The sequence below is a fragment of the Sarcophilus harrisii genome, chromosome 5 (genome assembly GCF_902635505.1).
Source record: "Sarcophilus harrisii chromosome 5, mSarHar1.11, whole genome shotgun sequence".
In the NCBI taxonomy this organism is placed as follows: domain Eukaryota; kingdom Metazoa; phylum Chordata; class Mammalia; order Dasyuromorphia; family Dasyuridae; genus Sarcophilus; species Sarcophilus harrisii.
In genome coordinates, this window is record NC_045430.1 from 92,072,004 (window position 1) to 92,093,013 (window position 21,010).

General features: G+C 35.6%; 1 protein-coding gene across 2 annotated transcripts in view; it reads right to left on the bottom strand.

Annotated features, from left to right (window-relative positions):
• Nucleotides 1-236: 236 nt before the first annotated feature.
• The window catches only part of DIP2B (disco interacting protein 2 homolog B), a 196,289-nt gene continuing 175,515 nt past the window's right edge, over nt 237-21,010 (bottom strand). Inside the window, exons 34-38 of one of the 2 annotated variants that reach the window (XM_031937900.1) lie at nt 20,422-20,479; nt 15,113-15,187; nt 14,500-14,677; nt 11,780-11,903; nt 237-4,980 (exon numbers count right to left, since the gene is read on the bottom strand). In XM_031937900.1, coding sequence (XP_031793760.1) covers nt 4,728-4,980; nt 11,780-11,903; nt 14,500-14,677; nt 15,113-15,187; nt 20,422-20,479 — 688 coding nt within the window. In that variant the 3' untranslated portion in view covers nt 237-4,727. The remainder of the gene's footprint in view (nt 4,981-11,779; nt 11,904-14,499; nt 14,678-15,112; nt 15,188-20,421; nt 20,480-21,010) is intronic. The other variant, XM_031937901.1, reaches the window with a different exon arrangement.

Consider the following 21,010-nt stretch of genomic DNA (forward strand, 5'->3'; position numbering starts at 1 on the left):
TAAAATGGGAATGATAATAATACTGATACCATCTCTGCCTCAGGAATGTTGTTAAGGTATAAATAAATGTTGGTACTTGTAGACTGTCACTATATAAATAAAAGGCACATCATCATTATAATTTCTTGTGTTACTTGATAACTTCAAGAAATGGCTGAGAGGTTTTGTTGCCACTTGAGGGTCAATATAATGAAAACTTTATGCCCACAACCCTCCCACCCAGTGAAGTGATTAAGTACAGAAACAGGCATCAATATTTATTAACACAAGACAAAGGAAACACATTCAATGAATTAATAGAACACTGTCCAGCCAGATGTTAAATTTAAAAAATGTATACCTAGTCTAATTTCAAATAAATAAAAAAAAAACCTTTATACATAATTACATAGTTATTATAGTTTGAATTTGACACTGGTAAATATTTGACAGAAAGTAAACAAAAGCTGCATTTAGAACTAAAAAAATTATTCTCATATTTTTACAATCTCATCCTCTGGACAAATAACATGGCCCATCTACATTAAACTAAATTAGGAAGAACACAAAAAATGATAAAGGAAGAGATTCATGTTTTTAAGAGTATTGTAGCTTCATGCTCCAATTTCTCTTACCACCAGTACATTACAGGAGACAACAAAAACAATGCTAAGGCATAGATCATTCTGGAGCTCGAGAGCTAGGTGAGCATGACCTCCTTCTTGGTTTAGTTTGAAAGATTCCTGGGTTCCTAAGGAAAGTGGTTTATTTGGCCAAGAGATCCAGCACCATGCCTGGGGCAAATAACATAACACAATTGCTAGGGTCTTGGGTTCTTTGTCTGAGCCAAGCATTGTGCCAAATTTCCCCAAGGGCTATCTTAAAGTGGCAACTAGTAGGAAAGCTATGATCCCTGATAACCAAAAGCAAAGCAACTTTCTAAGGATCTAATAGAAGGAAAGACTTATACTAGGGAGAAAATGGTCCATTCCATGACAAGAAGCATCATTAAAGAAAGCCAATCATGCTATATGGGACACTGAACTCCAGAGCTTTAGAACTCATATAAAAATATAGACACTAACCATATTTAGCTCCCTGTAAATGTTCTTCATCTCCAGGCACTATTCCAAAGAAGCTGCCTTTATTGCCTTATTTTGTGGTTTAAACAATAAGGGTCTCAATTTGATGAATGGATCTCTTTGCACTGAGATGAAAATTCATTCATTTAGTGAATGAAAATACAAATTTTCTTCTCCATTCCCATATACAATTTTTTGCAGAGGAACACAGGCAGTGTGTCCTAGAGATCTGCTAAGGCTATGTGTAGTAGATGACTTTAAAAAAGCAAATATGTACACATATGCATGTACATGTGCATACATGATGCACATGTGCAAGCATGTGTGTATACACACAAATCTCTTAGATGAAAATGAATTGCCGTAGCTTTTAAAGCAGTAATTTTTAATCTAAGGTCCAGAAACTTGAAAAATGCATTTTGATAACTATGTTTCCATAGTTATTTTTTCTTTGTAATCTTATGTATTTTTTATTTTATGCATTTATAAACAAGATTCTGAGAAAGGGTCCATGGGTTTCATCAGACTGCCAAAGGGCATGTAAACACAAAAAAGCTTTATAAGCAAGTCCCATTACACAGTCAAGTGACACCATGGGATATTATCCTTAGTGTAATAGTAGGAGTATATCATAAGAAGAAAGTTTTCTTGTAAACTCTTAGTTATACCAACTTTTAGTAGGGATTTAATAAACTGTACTATATCCAAAGATGAGTAATTGAATGGTACAAGTTGAAATCAAGTCATCTAAAAAAATGGTTAAAAGAAATAGGGACACTTAGCCTGAAAAAGAGAAGATTTAGAGAGACACAAAGTGCTCTGTACACAGTAGCTTTGTTAACATAAACATGAGTTGAATTGAATCTCATGATAGCTGTTTTCAAGTATCAGAAGGGATGTAAGAGATCAGACTTATTCTGCTTGGCTCCAGAAGAACCCTCTTTTAACAAAGTCTTGGGATTCCTATACCCAAAGGGTTTAGCTAGAGAAGGAAGCCCCAGAAAGCTACAAGGAGGCAGATGTTGGTTCAATCTATGGAAGACTTCTCTAAAAATTAGAACTGTACAAAAATGGAACAGGCTGCCTCATGAGGTAGTGAGTTCCTCATTGCTGGAGGTCTCAGGTAGAGGTTGGATGATCCCTCGATGCAGATGATGTACATAGGATTCATCTAATGAGCAAGAGTTGGAGCAGCTGATTTCCCAGGTCCCTTCCAGCTATGTGATTTTTAAAGTCTATGACTAGAAGGGATAATCACAGAATACTGCAGACATTGATCAAAAGCAGTGAAATGGCCACAAAAGTGGGAGCAGGATTGTTAAAGAGAAGCTAGAGACCTGAAGAAATGCAAAATCTATTTAACAACCTGGATAATCAGCCTTCAAAGAGCACAGAGCTGCCTGTATTCTTCTCATAAATGGTAGTCTATATGTCTCCTTTCTAATTTTTGCAGGTATGATTTACAATTTATATTACTTTATATATTTATCTTAAGAATTGGGAAGACTACAGAGAAAGGCAGTTCTTTTAAAATAGTTTCTATGGACCTTTGCTTTGTCCAGAATGAAAGGGGTGTGTGTGTGTGTGTGTGTGTGTGTGTGTGTGTGTGGTGTGAGAGCAATTAGCAAGCTATTGTACCTCAAAACTAAACCATTTATCTGGAAGCACAGAGGTTTTATATTTGTCTTGATGGGTGTGCTTTTCCTACACATGCCAGACCCTCTCACATCACAAATTAATTTACTTAAAATATTAAAAAACAAACAAACAAACAGATGCACAAGTGAAAAATGTTTTCGGGCCCGCCCTTGCTGGAGAATGAAAAGAAATGAGGACAATGAAAAGGGTAGTAATAAAGTGGCTTCAAGTCACAGGACTGTTTACACAGCACTTGATAGCACTGCTATAGAGAAGGGTCTGTCTCTGCATTTATAAACCTTATTTTCAGGGTAAATACAAGTCTTAAAAATTGTTTAAAAACATATTTAGTTTACATGATGTTACACTGGGGTAAATAATGTGCATTATTAAAATAGAGTAAGTATTTACACAATAGACTAGATGGATCCAGGAGAACCATTCTAAAGTCTTATTTACTTTGAGGGTTTGGTGGTTCTTTTTTTTTTCTCTTAATTTTAAAAAATATTTCTGTAAGAAAAAAAAAAAAATAGAATCCAACTATGTTTGAATACATGAAGGATCAGACCAAAAAAGGAAACTGAGCCAGAGACAATTTTGGCTCTGTCTTTTAGTCTGCTAGGCCTGGGCACCACAGTTAGTCCAAAACAGTGTGTTTTGCATAAAACAGGGTTTTCTTGTGAGTATTTTTCTAAGGCTGGCTATGATCCCATTGAAAGGAGTTGACCAACACTGAACTTTTTGGAATGCACTGGCCACTTGTCTCACTCCCTTCTCAGCTCCTTCCCTCTCCCAACGACATATGCATCGTTTCCACGTGATAAAACTCTGCCTCCCTTCTCCACCCCTTGCTCCCATGGAGTGGACAATCAGAAGGATTTTTCTGGTTTTTAAAGAGAAACTGTATGCAGAAATTGTAGATAGAAGTTTGACTATAAAGGAGCAAGATGACTGGGAAAGAGGAAATTCACTTACATTAGGAAGTTTTTGACAATTAAATTCAAAAATGCAATTTCAAAACTGGGGATAGTAGGGAGCAGTGTCTCCCCAGGATAAGGTAATTCTGATTTTTTTACTTGGTGCTTTGAGTAGTTTTTGTTTTGTAAAGTGAGACTTTTAATTGGTCAACTTGCAGATATTAATTGTATTAATGTTTAAAACAAGTTCATTGTAAAGGGAAATGGGCTTTAAATACAAACACAGGCAGCTTAATCTTATAAAACATGCCAGCCAGCCAGCCAAGTCACAGTAAGTGCAATGGAAACCTGCATACAACTTAACTAATTGGTTAGTTATCTAACCAATAAAATGTTAAGAATCTTAAAATTATAATTCTAAATGTTTCTACTTTGGTGGCTGTAGTTATACAAGCCTTTTTTGTGTGTGTGCTGAATTATGCATACTATTATTTACAGTTTAAAAATATAGGCAAAACCCTTTAAATTTTAGACATGTGCATGTGTGTATATATATGATGACATTATCCTTAGATTTAATGAGTCATCCAATTTGCTCATGGCATGACTGTGAGTATTCTGTACAACCCCATGTTAACAAAGCCCCAAAGCACTAGCTACAGTATAATTGCAAAATACAATATATGATGGAGAACTGTGGAACTCGGACTATTTCCTTTATGTTAATAAATCCCTTTGCAAAATTCTAAAATAGCATTAGATAAAAATACAAGTATGTACAACAGATGAAAAAAATGTAACACCCATTTAGCAAAGGCTTTAGTAACGTGCTGCTTACATCCTCAATGTTAAAGGTCACACCCAAGTAAAACTATTAACTTTTTTTTCATTTGCTACCAATGAATTTCCCTTTCCTGTTTGTCACATGATTGTAGAATTCCATACAATAAGAAAAAGGAAATAAAGTATCCACCTCAAATTATTTTATAGCAAGTGTTAGTATTTGTTTTTAGCCTTATTTTTTTTTTTTAAAAGATGGCAATAGTAACCCAGTCCCAGGCCTTTGGCTTTCATGATTCTGATGAACTGGCTACATACCCATAATGCATAATCACATGTTATAAGCCACATAGATAGGATCTAACTGATCTGCCAGAAAGCTGTCCCGGAGGTGCATCCGCTGCTTCTCTCCTCTAGAATTGATTGGGATGACTCCTGGGTCCACCACAACCACAACTCCAACAATGAGGTAATGTTCTTCCAAGACCACATTAGTCACCAAAGGGACCAGATCCAGGGCTTCTTGCTCACAGCCACAGAGTTCCACAACCACCACAAGTAAGTTGGTCCATGTAAACACAGCACTGCAATTTCAATGACACTTAATTAATATAGGCATTGATAACATGATAATAAACTTAGGATCACAAAAGGAAGCAGTGACAGGGACAATTTCTAAATACATCCTTATACTTACGTTTTAATATCAATCTGTAATATTTTAATAGTCATCATATTTCTTAACTAACAACAAAGCTCTCTATATAAAAACTTTAATTCTAGAAGAGCCTGAAGTAGTACTGAAATATTGAAATATATCCACTCAGCTCAAACAATCAACTAGCATTTATTAAGGATCTCTTATGCACTAAGCAGGTGCTGGAAATACAAAGATGACAATGAATTTGTCCTTGCCATCATGGAAATTATTTTGAGGGAAAGTGCTAGCACTGAGGGGGATCAGGAGAGAACTTAAGTGATACTTTAGCTGAAACTTGAAGGAAACTAGGGACTCCAAGAGGTGGAAGGAAAAAAGCACATTCTAGGCAAGGGGGACAATCAATTCAAAAGGATTGAGATGAAGTGCTGTGCTTAAGGCGTGATAAAAAGGTCATTCTTTTTGGATTGTAGTGTAAAAAGGGTTGTATGTAACTAGAAAGATAGGTCAGTACTACCATGGGAGACAAAAGAATGGGGTATATTTGATCTACAAAGTAAGAATATAGCCTGAAACTTAATGAGTAGGGGAGAGAACCGATCAGAATTATGCATTTAGGAAATTACTCAGCAGCTCTTTGGAAGATAGACTAGAGAGATGTTAAAACTGAAGACCAATGGAAGATATGTTAAGTTAAGAGGTAAAGAAGTGCTGAACTACATTAGCAGTTATATGTGGAGTTTTCGTACAAGTTGGTTGTAGTACTGGTAGGATAGTGGTGTCTTTGAGAGAAACAAGTAAATTTAGAAGTGATTTGTTGAACACATAAAATAAAATACAATATATCTGTGGGATATTTAGTTTTAAATATCCAATACTTCATGATATGGAAGTAGAATTCAGAGATGAGACTATGACTACATATATAGATCTGGGACTATCAGCATAGGGATAATTAGATACATGACAGCTGATGAAGTCATCAAGACTCAACATATACTTATCTACTTTTATCTATGTATCTATCTATCTACACACACACACACACACACACACACACACACACAAAACCCTCCTACCCTAGATGGTCAACAGTCTCAAATATAAAAGAAGTCAAGAAAACCTGACCCTCAGATCTAGCAGTTAAGATATCATTGGTAATTTTGAAGGGAACATATTTAGTTGAATGATGAGGATGAAATCAAACTGCAGAGGGTTTAAAAATTGCAGAGAAAACAAGTGGAGGCAATTAGTGTAGACGATTTCTTCTAGGAATGTGGCTGGGAAAAAGGGGTTAGGGATAGCATGAGGCAATAGTAAGGTCTAGCAAAGATTTTTATTTTGTATAAAACAATGGAAAAGAAGTATATATTTGAAGACAAAGGAAAGAAATAATTAAACCAGTAGATATTGAAGATTTTAAAAAGGGGATGCTTTGAGGACATCCCCTTCAAGATGAAATTCCCTTCAAGAAAAATCAGGGTAGCTTTGGTGAGAAAAGCTATCACCTCTTTATCAGAGTTTCCTAATCCATCTTATCTCCCTTAATATTCTAGCTTGGAATTTGGAACTATTCCCCAAACTATCAACTTTGTATATACTCTGACCCAACTGACAATATTACTAAGTCTGTATCACAAAGAAGTCAAAGAAAGAAGGAAAGAACCTATGAGCACAACAACATTCACAGCAACACTTTTTGTTGAATTAAAGAACTAGAAAAACAACAAAAGTGAGTAACTATCAACTGGGGAGTAGCTGAACATGTAAGTAGTATATAGATGTAATAAATTATTGTGTTATAAGTAATGACAAAAGGGATGACAGATTCAAAGAAACCTGGAGATACATAAACAAGTTTTGCTGGGTGAGGTAAACTGAACCAGGGAAACAATTTTTATCCAGACCACAAGCCTATAAAGACACCAATCAGTGCAAAGACTAACCTTTATTCCTGAAGACCAAGGAGGCCTGATCCTTATCTCTTGTGATAGACTGTGATAGACTAGAAAAGAGGTCAGCAAACTATAGCCCATGGGCCAAATATGGTCTGCTGCCAATTTTTTTTTTACAATCAATGAGCTAAAAATGCATTTTTACATTTTTAAATTTGCAAACTTCAATGGTTAAAAAAAACCTAAAAGAATATTTGGTGATGTGAAAGTTATATGAAATTCAAATTTTAGAGTCCATAAATAAAATTTTATTGGAACATAAGCCACATTCATTTATTTATATACTGTGAATAGAGGTTCCCCTAAATTGGCTTGAGTTGAGTGGTTGCAAAAAAACCCCAAGAAATTCTCATAAGCTTTACTTATAAGCTTTTTGGTGCATTACAAATTGTTGTGATGTGGTTATATGTATCATCCTGTTCTGTGCTGAGATTTTGTTTTTATTACGAGTACATACCCATTATGTTTAAACAAGAGAGATTTTTTTCAACTCGAAGATGAGACTGACATTTTTTTTGAAACAAAAGAACCATCCTCAACCACTACGATCAAGTTGATTTGGAAATTAGCTTTCACTACAGATTTGGTAATTTTTTTTTTTTAAATGAATTCAACCTAAAATCACACTTAAAAGAGCATTTATATGCAAAACTTTCTTTCAACAAAGTCAGATGACAGCTACTCTTGCTTTGAAAGGGCAGCTAACTGGCAGCATTGGACAGAATGCTGGGCTTGGAGTCAGGAAGATTCTTCTTCCTGAGTTTAAATGCAGCTTCAGATACTTATTAGGTACTTGACCTTGGGCAAAATTACTTAACTCTGTTTGCCTCAATTTCCTCATATGCAAAATGAAGGAAACGGCAAGTTCCTCTAGTATCTTTGCCAAGGAAAGACCAAAGGGATCAAACATTATTTGAATAAGTAATGACAAGATAGTAAAAGCTAAAATATGAAGTGAGATCTATATTCCTGCATAAATTTGCAACAAAAAAATCTTCAGAGCTCAAACTATTAACTCCAGCAGCACTTTTTGGATCTTGATGCAAGTGTAAAAGATATTTCCATATTTCAAAATCCATATAACTCTGGGAACTTCCATCTAATCTTTAATTGCAATTGATTATCTGCAATATAATGAAATGCTAAAAGGCAAAAATATCAAGAGAAGAATATAGTTGAACTTTACAAATGCTTTCTGTATGATGAAAATGCTCAACTAAAATCATATGCTCAAGGATTAATAGTGGTATTTGGCAGTATCTAATTGTATGAAAAGACATTTTCAGAGATGAAATATGTGAAACTTCATTACAAATCAGAATTAACAATTGAACATTTGGAATTGACTTTGATGATAGAAAAAACAGTCAATGAAATCAGGAGTTTTAGAGAACAACATGGACAATGGATTAATGTGCTATTGAATATGCATTTAAAAAAAATAAGCTGTAATGAAATTGTAAAATGAGATATGTCATCCTCTTTCTCTGCTCTTTGAAATGTACAGGATTGTTGGTGTTTAAAAACTTTTTCTTTAAAAAAGAAAAAAATTCTCTCTTTTTAAGCTAACCCTGGTTAATGGGAATCTCAAAACTCCTTTTTCTTCTATTACCTCTAGATAGAAACAATAGAGTATTAAGGAAAGGGGGGTGTATTTGGAATCAGAAATAGCTGGGTTCATATGCTATGTAGGACACCAATTAGATGACTAGGGAATCTTAGTTTCTTTATCTGTAAAACAGTTCCTATCTCACAGGAGTGCAATAAAGCTCAAATGCTTCATTTGATCATTATGATCTCCAAATGAGATCATAAAGGTAAACTGCCTAGCCAATCTTAAAGTGCTATACAAATGCCAACTCTTATCATTGTTAGTAATAGTGCTAAGGTCAAAAGAACTGGAAATGCAATTCTTGTCTGGTTTCCATTGGTTCAATCTAGCTGAGGAGAGAATAAAGGATTTGCTCCAAAAATTAGAATTGACTAAATTAATAGGATTTAATTGATCTGTTAGGCAATTTTGCTAAGCCTTTTGAATTAACATGTTCACATGTCAACTACTGAACAACTCCTACTCTACTTGATCTACTTGTTGTCTAAAGAGAGACATGAGACAAGGGACCCCAACAAGAGAGGAACAGTTATTATAACGTTTAGTTTGGCATCTAATTTAAACATTGTCATTTGTCGAATGTACATAATGAAATTTCTATCAATCTCCTATGTTGGCTGACTTTGGGGAATCTGCAATGAAGCTTTTCTTTTAAAAATAAACACTGGGACTCTTTTATAATGGTGGTGTTAAGGACTGAAGGGACAACTAGTGATGCAATGGTTAGAGCTCTGGTCCTAGATTCAAATTTACCCTCAAAAACATATTAGCTGTGTAGATCCTAGGTAAGTCACTTAACACTGTCTGCTTCAGTTCCTTATCTGTAAAGTGAGCTGGAAAAGGAAATGGAAAACCAATCCAGTACCTTTGCTGAGAAAACCCCAGAAGGGCTCATGAAGAGTTGGATACAATTGAAAAGCAACATTTATTCTGTCTTTATTTTTCTAGGATGACAATAGTGGCTCACTCTCAACTCTTTTACTTTCATTATTCGAAGGAATATGTCTATTTACAACTCTCATAATGTACATGCTAGAGAAATAATTAGCCTCTAACTAATCTGTCAGGAAATTGTCATGGAGATATATCTTGCTCACAGTCTCTATCTCACTAAATATACAGCCTTTGTTCCAGATTTTGTCTTCTCACTTTAAGCTTTCCATCCCTTCCACCCTTTCAACTACTGAGATTTCTTGCTTTATTAAAAATACTGAAGTGACTCAACATAAACTCTTTCAGCCTCTTCATCTGAAAAGCCTTTGAAATCACCACTCATCCATATCCTTTATTCTAGTAATATCTTATACAGATATGGCTCTTCTCCCTGTCAAAGTCAACCCTTTCACTAAATGTGTCTATCATCTTATCCTATTTCATCTTTTCTAAAAGATTTTGCCCTCAATTACTCCTCTTATTGTCAATCTATCATGATCTACTACTCCTTTCCTTAATGTTTTCAAACTTTCTTTCATCTTTACCATCCCCTCAAAAGATAATTCTGTATCTTTCTTCCCTTACCTTCCGTTGATTCTCCTACCCATTTGAATATTTTCCTCTCAGTTTCGAAAAGTACCCTAATATTCCATCCTGGACCTCCTCTCCAATTTCTCTTCCACATTATTGCAAAAATAATTTTCCTGAGATGTAGATCTGTTCATGTCTCTTATTCTATCAATAACTGTATCCTATAAGAACAAGGGTTCTGGCACAGCTAGGTGGCACAGTGGATAGAACAACAGCCCTGAAGTCAGGAGGACCTGAATTCAAACCTGGTCTCAGACACTTAACACTTCCTGGCTGTGTGACCCTGGGCAAGTCACTTAACTCCAAATGCCTCAGGCAAAAAAAAAAAAGTTTCCCTTGGCATTCTGATTAAGCTTATGAACTCCTTCCTTAAATCAAATATACATACATACATATATATATATATATATATATATATATATATATATATATATATATATATATATATATATATATATATATATATATATATATATATATATATATATATATATATATATATATATATATATATATATATTTGTATTTTTTAAGTTTAAGAATCCCTGATGAAGAACCTCTGCCATAGAGAAACTTCTTTCCTGGGCTGTACTCTATGACTGATAATGATTAATCCTGTATCACTCACTCTCTTTTTCAGGACACCCTAGCCACCAGGATTTACTTCATTCTTTTCTCTTCCCTATCATCTTCATAGACCAACTAATTCCCTCCACTTCCAGTTCTAAAACCATAAAAAACTCAATTTTGCTATTGTTCCTGCATGGAGTAGGTCAATCTGATTCCCTCTGATCACACTCATAGTTCCTGTTAACTTTCAGGATCAATAGGTCTCTTCAGGTGAAAAGGAATGCCCTTTAAGTCAGTTATTATTTATTACTTTGGTTTATTTTTAGTTTGATTGTAGGATTAAGCTCCTTCTTTAGGAAGAACTAACCCTAACAAATAAACCAGATTAACACAGATATTCTCTTAAGTCTGGTTTACCTATAGATTTAGTGAATAGAAAGATTGACAAGACTTTGTTATTTAGTAGCAGATATTTTAGAGTACTATTATTTTTGTAGAAATTAAATAATAATAGGATTATAAAACTCTTTTTAAAAGTTAAATTTCCTTTTTTAATCTTAGTGGATAAGCTCTTCTCCTTCCTGCCCCTCTTTTCCCCCCAGCTACAGGTTAAGTGCAAACTGAATATTGTAAAGTTGGATTTCCTTTTCTGGTAGCTGGAAGAATAGAAAGTGTGAGGGTGTTGCTGAATGCTAACTACAAGTTCTTCTTTCCCAGTCTTAGTTCATGCACACTATAGATCCCTTTAAAATAAGCTTTTTGGTTGCAAAATGTTACACATAGCAGAGATTCCTAAGGCGATCTCATTTTGACAGATAAGCTGATAGACAAAGGAAAGTTAAGAAAGCCAGGAGGAATAAAACAGATAGATGACCTGCCTTGTCCAACTGAACTGAATTTGTACAGCATATATGGGTGCTGTATTTCTCTCAAATCTGAGCATTTTCTGAAGATAGGTAGATATTAAGGGTTTATTCTTTCTTCTTGTTAATTGGAGAGTTTTACAAGCAATGAATATTTAATTACTGGGTGTTAATAACCATTCTCTTCTTAGGGAAATTTACCATTCAGCAATGCTCCGGTGTGTCCGAGAGACTGAGGTCTCTATGTCAGTTGGATGGTACCGTAATCCTCTCAGCTCTAGAGTTTCATCCAGGGCTCCCACTACATACAGTGCATCATGACGCTCTAAAAGATGAGAAACAGAAGAGATGCATTATTAGCCTGTCCAAGCTTCTCTAAGACATCTAGATTGAAGGGTAAAAATTACATATAAGATTCTCGCCCACAATGATCCTGAATTTGAGTCTGAACAACACAAACCCATTACATTGCCAAAAAAGATCTATACAAAATGATACCTCAGGATGATTTCAGAGAGGGTTGGAAAGACTTACTTGGAGAGACTTACATGAAGTGATACTAAGTGAAACAAGCAGAACCAGGAGATCATTGTACATGGCAACAAGACTATACAATGATCAATTCTGATGGAGGTGGCTCTCTTCAACAATGAATTGATTCAGACCAGTACCAATTGTTCAGTAATGAAGAGAGCCATCTACACCCAGGGAGAAGACTGTGGGAACTGAATATGGACCACAATATAGCATTTTCACTCTTTCTGTTGTTGTTTGCTTGCATTTTTGTTTTCCTTTTCAGGTTTTTTTCCTTTCTAGATCCGATTTTTTTTTTTGTTCAACAAGATAACTATGGATATGTATACATACATTGGATTTAAATATATTTTAACATGTATTGGAATACCTGCCATCTAGGGGAAGGGATGGGAGGAAAAGGGGAAAATTTGGAACAAAAGGTTTTGCAAGGGTCAGTGTTGAAAAATTACCACGCATATGTTTTGTAAAGAAAAAAGTTCTAATAAAAAATTTTTTTAAAAAGATTTATACAGAAAAAAACTATGCCAATATACAAAAATATTTTGGTAAGTAGAGCACTGAACTGAATTTAAGCAAAATTCAATAGAAATAAATGTAAAATCTTAAACTTAGATTCAAGAAATGAACTCTGTACATACAAGATAGATGAAGTGTAATTAGAAAAGTCTGTCTGAAAATAAAATGAGAATTTTAGTGTACTATATGCTCAATGAGTAAACAATAACATAATACATCTCAGAAAGCTGAGAAAGATTTTCAAAGTAGTAGTCCTGTTATATTCTTTTTGAATCAGATTACATTTGGAGAATTATATTCAGTAGTTTTAGATGCTATATCTCAAGAAGGGCATTGTTAAGATGGAGAATATTTAGGAGTGAAGGGCAAGCAATATGGAGAAGAGTCTTGAGAACCTGACTTTTGAGGACTAGTATCTGAAGATATCCAGCCTAGAGAAAAGGATCCTTAGAAGGACAAGAACATCCTTGAATCAAATAATGAAGTCTGTTGGGCAGATGAATAGGTGGGTCTAAGAATGGAGGCTACTAGCTAAAAACAGGAATGAAAGAAAAACGGAAATTAGTTCTATAAGGAGGCAGATGATTAAAAAAGTCTAACAGGATGAATCATCCAATGAAATGCAATTGAGGTTCAGGATCAATTAGAGGCAGTGTGATACACTGGAAAGAGTAGAGGAATTTGCAGTCAGAGGACTTGGATTCAAATCAGACCTCTGCTACTTAGTAGCTAGCTATCTACTTCTCTTCTATATAAAATAAGGGAATTAGGTTAAATGATCTCTAAAGTCGCTTCCAGCTCTAAATCTACAATCCTATGGCTCTTTTCTGGTGAGCAATGAAACCACATGAAGATTTAGGGATTATAAGTAATGTGGTCAACATTAGGGTTTTGAAAGTTGACTTTTTTTAATGACAATCATAGAAGGGCTAGCTAGCATAGTCCACAGCATTAAAAGATGACTTGAGTATAGTTATGATGGCAGTAAGACCCCAATATATCATGCCACACTATGTAAGAAAACTGCCATCTATACCCAGAATTACAGGATTTGGAAGGCAGGAAAGCCCTTAATGGCCCTCTTGTTTAATTCACAGCTGGAAGCAAACATCACTACAAGACTCAAGTATGACAAGTCCCCTTGCTCGTGGGATACTGACAAGACAGAATTAAAGAACAATGAGTTTCTTTTCAGTGAGGTGGTCCAGGGTTAAGTGATTTGCCCAGAGTCACACAATCAATAACTATCAAGCGTCTGAGACTGGATTTGAACCCAGGTTGTCCTGACTCTGGGCCAGTGCTCCACCCATTGCACCACCTTCCTGCCCGAACAATGGGTTTCTTGAAGCTGGGAATAGACTATGTCATTGACATTCCCAGACCTCCTTTACAATGTAAAAGCAGATGCACATAGCCTACACTTAAGAAATTCTTTCAGGTGGACTGGCAGCACTACAGAAATGAGTTTCACTTGCAAGGGATTTGAATTATCACTGTTCCTCTCACAACCAGCATGAAGAGGAGGAGCTAAAAGTCAAGTTCTTTAGTGGACTGAATGTTGCAGCCTCATGATAGATCCAGGAACACAGGAACATTCACCAAATTCTTTTAGGGACCAGGTGTTGTTAGCTGTGGGTCTATCCCTGGACACAAATATCCTTACCCTCCTCCTCAAAAATATGGGACTATGATTCAGACTATGACCTTTTGCTCTCTGGACACTCTTCTTTTTTTTTTTTTCCCCCTGATCACTCTCTCTCTTAAGGGCACAATACTATTTTATAAAATAATATCACTTACTTTACATGTTCAACAATCAGTTAAAGAAGTACTACATTTCTTGACACAAAACAGCATTTCAGGCCTACCTCCAGTGGCAGCTGTAAGCTCAGTTCGGCGAACAAAGCCAAGATATCCAGTCCTAGCCCAGAGCGTCTGAGCAGCATCCCCAAAACTGAGCCGAGTGTTGAAATGGTCAGCTTGGAGAGTTTCATTATCATAGATGGTGTAGTAGCCACTGGCTGTGTGAGGGCTATTCACCCAGACCTATAATACACAGAGATATATAAGTCAGTTTCCCACAATCCTAATAATTCAAATAGAGGATTTAAAAACCCCCTAGTTCCATCAACTGGCTTTTCTTTGTGTATAGAACTTGCAAGTTGTAAGCAGCAAAACCAAGACTCAAACTCAAGCTTCTCCACATCCAGCCTACCTTCTTCCCACTAGGCTATATTACTGTGGGCTAGTCTGTTTTGGAGGAAGAGAACGTGGGGGAAATGCACCATCACCTAGTGCTGTAATCTTTAACAAGTCAGTACCCACCAAAGGACCCTAAAAATAAGTTACCTGAACACAGGGATAGGCCAGGACCTTACTACAAACTGGAGACTAATTCAGACTATAGTTTCACTGGATCCTAGGATCAAGAATTTGATTTCTTAGCTCTCTTTCCAAATCAAACTGTGAATCTATACATACCTCTCCAAGATGAGAATCTCCAACAGGCCCTTTGGTCTCTGGATTAACAATGACCACCTTGACCCCAGGCAGGATCTAAGAAACAATGGACAAAGATTGGATTCATTGTGATATTACTCAAGGACTGAATCAATGAAGGGACATTCACTCACTACAAAAGATCCTATGGTGCAGATTGTCACAGTGGCAACTGTGTGCACCCCTCTGGTGAGGCATAAACATACATGAAGCAACTGAGCCAAACTACCTGGTCTGGACCTATCAACTATGAAGTACTTATGAGAAGCCTTGTGAAAGGAAGAACTGTAATATCATTGGAAAGAGGAAGGAGTGAATGATTTACAATCAGGAAGGTTTTCAAAAGGGCAGCCAACTGCATGAGGATTCAAAAGGTTTATTTTCAACATGTCTCCATTTTATCTTAGAAAATTTTGGGGGGCAGTTAGGTGGTGCAGTGGATAGAACACCAGTCCTGAAGCCAAATCCAGCCTCAGACACTTAACACTTCCTGGCTGTGTGACCCTGAGCAAGTCACTTAAGCCAACTGCCTCAGCAAAAAAAAAAAAAAAAAAAGAGTTCAGAAAATGTTTATAAAACTGGGAGTAGAGAAATGTACAGTCATCTAAAACTTGGACAAGAGTAGTGCACAGTATTTCTTGGGAGGAAAATGTAATAATCTGTAGAATAATAACCCTCCTAATTGGTATCACAATAATGAATTCAATCATCCATTTACTGAGTACCTCCTATGTATGGGATACCATACTAGGACCCTTGCAGTAATAAGTTATATTTTGGCAGAGCAAATATTATAATGAAATTCCCTTATAATAAATCCTGGACAGTTCATCTGTTTCAAGCAACATAAGATATCAATACATTCTACTGCAACAAAATAAAAGATAGTGTTTTTTAAGTTCACTCTTATAAATTTCACCATTTTCAGATGGTCCTTTAGCTAGATATTTTAGTCTTTGGGTATGTTTCATTTTCTATGAAATGAGAGAGCTGAGTGGTACAATGGATAAGCATGCTCATCTTCTGTCAAGTATGGGCTAGCTCCCTAGAGGGCTTCGGGGTCAGCCAGAGTCAGGATAAATTAAAGTCCTTGGTCGTTAGGGGGAGAAGTGAAGGAGGCAGGCAAACTGACACGAGGCTTGCCAAAGATGTATCCTGGATTCTTGAGTCCAGAGTCACCAACCTCTCTCCTCCTCTTCCTGCTGCAAAGTGACTCTGCCTATCTCCCTCCCCCTCCAATCCTTGCCTATGATTATCTTAACACCAAACATTTAGCAAGCACCAATAGTGAGAAGAGCCATTTATCCAAACATATGCTAACAGAGTCACTGTTTAATATCAAATAGGTAATTAGTCTTAAGTGCTTGGTTGTCTGATTCAAGCATACCTTTTTGGAGTTTCAGCCCTCTACAATCTTCCTGAGTTCAAATCTGGCCTCAGACACTAGCTGTGTGACTCTGGGCAAGTCACTTAATTCCATTTGCATCAGTTTTCTCATATGTAAAATGAGCTAAAAAAGAAAATGGCAGACCATCCAGTATCTTTGTCAAGAAAACCCCAAATGAGGTCATGAAGAATTGAACATACTGGACATTACTGCAGAACAACAAATTTTCTACAAAAAGTACAATTCATTTCTGTACTTTAAAGGATAATACTATTCACTCATCGAACTGTTATATCTATATCAAACAGTCTGCAGAGATCACTCTCATGTTATTTTTAGGTTAGAATAAATGGATTGCCTTCCTGCAATGAGTGCCCAGTTAGCTAATAAATCTGTGGTATATCTAATCAATCTGGTTCAGTGACTTCTTTAATTCTGTTCAGCAGCACACAAATAACAACAGAGAACTCAGATGGTTAATGTTTGGCAAGGAATTCAAGAACAAAGTACCATTTGGAGTAATGGCCTGAGAAAATACGGAGGGGTTGAGGGTAATTAGAAGTCACAATGAAAGCAAAGAATATAGGTTTAGCAGGAGTGAGAAATATGGAAGGATGGAATGATAACAGGTTATTTCAGATAAAGGAGTATCAGTTTTATGATTATGGAAATAAAAGACTTTTGGGAAATGGTGAGATCAAGGGTTACATGGCAGAGGTAGAGTAGAGGTATAGTTCATGAGATCTGAGGAAGCAAATTGTTAAAGTGTTTGAAGGAGTATCCACATGAACGTATAGTGGCAGTATAAGGGCAGGCTTTAGGCGAGAAGAGGACTAGATAGATAGTGAGTCAGGTATTTAACTCTAGGAGAAAGGAGGGAGGGTGATTAGACATGGGGGAGATTCAGTGGATAACAGTCATTGTGAACTGTAAGAGGAAAAATTGCCTTTACTCTTCACATTCTGTCACCAAATTATTTCTCCCCTTCTTTTTCAATGTCTAGGTAACACTAGGAACTATCATTCAATTGTTTTTGGGTCCCAAACCTTCTCCTCTGCCATTCCATCCTGCCTTAATGCAGCCAGACTAATCTTTCTAACACATCTTTCACTATGCCAGGCTTACTCAAAAAACTACTGAATCAAGTCCAGGTCCTTTAGAATCAATGCTACCATATCTAACTGCAAGGCCTATTAGGTCTGTTGCTTCAGTCAGCTAATTTTTATTGCTCATCATCCATCTCTTTGTTTACGTATTTGTCCTTTTGATCAGAATGCTCTGGTCCATCTCTTGGTTGATCCATACCTTTTACATCTATTTCTTCATTTCCATTAGGACTGCTTCACATTCTAATTCAGATTTAAAAAATTTTCAGGCCGTAGTTTCTTAACCAATTCATTTTATACTAAAACATCATTGTCAGATGAAACTGTTAAATTCTTCTCACATGTACAATCAATTAACAAGTGTTTATTATCGATCAATAAGTGGAATAAAATATATATTCTTTCTTTACTCTAGTTTCAGGTTATGTGACTAACCTTATCTTAAATGATTCTTCTACTCCAGGAGTTCTTAATCTCAGGTATGTGAATTTTTTTAAAAAAAATTTTATAATGGTATTTCAATATAATTGGTTCCCTTGGTAATCTTATTCCATGCATTTAGAAAAACTGTTCCGGGGACTTTATAGGCTTCACCAGACTGACAAAAGGAACCAGGATACACAAAAAAGATTAAGAACCATATAAACTTACTGGTGTAGCAAAAGTGGGTGATTTGTTTTCTTCTTTCTGCCATATGTATTCTTGAGTTCATGACTTTGTTTACCTTATTCCTTAATCTGTACCTAAATTCTCCTTTATTTTAAGGCCTAACACAAATCCCAGACACCCTGATCAAGTTCATATGTGTGCTCTCTCTGCTTTAAATTTACCTAGCATGTAATTACTCTCTTTAATACTAATTTAGCACTTAAATATATGTTATTTTGGGGTATAATTTATCTTTATATCTTTCCTCATCCAATTTGATTATTATGTTTTTGACAAGAAAAAATTTCATGAAACCTATTATTTGATCCCTTTGCTTTTTCTATTTCTTTATAAAACCCCGGCAACTAGAACAAAATATAATTATGCAAGCAAAGATCATATTAATATAAATATAGAAAAATCCCCAAATTATGATGGTCATTCTGTTTCACATCAGTGAGATACATTGTTGATTTATATTAAATTTGCATTATCTATGAACTCAGCCTTTTTCCTTTGAAGAATATTTATGGAGTCAGTGTTCAGCCTATTTTCTAACTTTTGCTTTGCTGTTCTCAGGTACATTCTTCCATACTTACTTCCTGAATTTCAATCTTCTTTGGTAGGACTATTTTCTTGTTTTCCAAAAGTCATGTAAAATTTTATTCTTATCTTTGAGAACAGGTGGCATAACGGAGTAACTAAACAGTAGTCTCCAATGTCAGGAACACCTGACTTCCAAGTCCTACCTCTGACAAGTAAGGCCTGTGTGATCATATGCAAGCTATTCAACCTCCTGGTGCTCTAAGTCAATCTCCAACTATAAAACTGCAAAGAAGGCAATGAGCTACATTATTAGAAGGAGTTTTATTGATACAGAGTTCCCTGTATCAATAAAATCATAGATGCAGTGCCTATATTTATCCTATCTTTTAGAGCAAAGTTCAGGAAATTTTCATTAGAAAGTCAATCACTCTAAGGAGTCCTCCCATTAGGTCTCAGATACAATGCTTTCACAATTGCATTTCTAATACTATTTTTAGACAACTATGCAAAGAGATTGTGCTTAGAGCCACAAACCCTTCAGGAGAGGGTTCCTGACTTGGGGTCTAGATTATTAGCAATCTACTTAATTTATTACCATCAGCTAATTTAATAATTACAAAATCTTTACTTTTTTGTTTGGATCTTCCTTAGATATAGTGAACTGAGCCCTTAGTACAGTGCCTAGTACATAGTAAGCATTTAAAAAACATTTACTGATTACAGACTGTACTGAAGAACAATCTTAGAACTATGCCAAGGTTGCAATAAGCACTAAATAAATACTAAGTATTACTACTTGACACACAAGATCAACATTAACCTACCCAAAACTGTATTTTGTGAAAGGTTCTTATATCATTTATTCACTCACTTCATTACTCTGTTCAACTATCAGGAAAATATTTCCAACCATATGAAGATAACTAAAAAGAACTGGAGAAAGGAAAGCTGAGGAGGTTGTGATAGATGTTTTTAATTATCTGAAGAGCTGAAATATGGAAAAGGGATTAAACTTATTCTGCAAATAGTTGCTGGCTTAACACAAAATAAAACTTCCTAACAATCAGAGCTTCCAAAACTGTAATGTGCTGCCTCAAAAGGGACCAATTTGTCTTATATAGGAGGGTCTTCAAGGTGGTAATCCCTCACAAAATATGGTAGACTGGGAATTATTTTCAGATATTGCTGGATGAAATGCTTGTTGAGGTCCATCCCACCTTTCAAATTCTATGATTAGTTGAACATAGGAGAAAAAAACACAAAACTTATTTGATTCAAGGGTTTATAGTATATCTTTCTTGTATATGCAACTAGTTTCTGTTCATCAGTTTCTCTATAAGAAAGCAGGCTAAGGAAATGGAAAGAAGTCCAAACTGGTTGATGATGTTTCTTGTTTGCAACTCTAGCCAAAAAAAAAGAAAAAAGAGCTCATGGAAAATTTTCAAAGTATTGGCAATGAGGATAAGTTTCTGTATATCAATTAGTTGTGTATCAACTATCCTGTTGTCTTTGGTGTGGAGAAATAAATGGATTATATGACCCAAGAATTCTTTAAGCCACACCATCTTGTTTAGGTAAAAGTATTAAGGTAACTACCAAATTACCTTTCCAGATTCTGAGAGAAGTAGGCTCTGGGGAGCTCCCCGCTCCACAAGACGAACTCTATGAAGGAAAACACACGGTCAGGAAAATGTTCTTTATCTCTTTTTGTAGATATACACATATATATCCTATATATACCTTGAAAAAATAAATTCAAAATTTCATTAGATTATAAAACTACTAGTTTGTTTTACCTAATCAATATCCTAAATATAAGATACTTACTGCCACTGTGAAGGCAAGCCTAGATCACTGATAATTCTTCCTATTTATCAATTTTCTTCTTGCTTGATAACTATTTATATTTAATTTAATTATTTTCAATGCATAAGGTACTGCTGTAAATTTTGTCCCCTTCAACCTTTGGGAGGGCCTTGAAACTGTGTCCCCTTTAATCTGTGAGAAAAGGGTGACCGGGGGTCTCAAAGCTCTCCTCTGGAGGGGCACATCCTTCTGTCCATAAGGGCAACTTCCAGGTAAGTAATCTCATTCAATTGGAGATTTTACAGTCAATAGTCCTCTATTGAGTGGCTCAAACTGTTCCCCAGCCCCCAGGCCAAGATATACCCAATATAATTTGCAGACATCCGA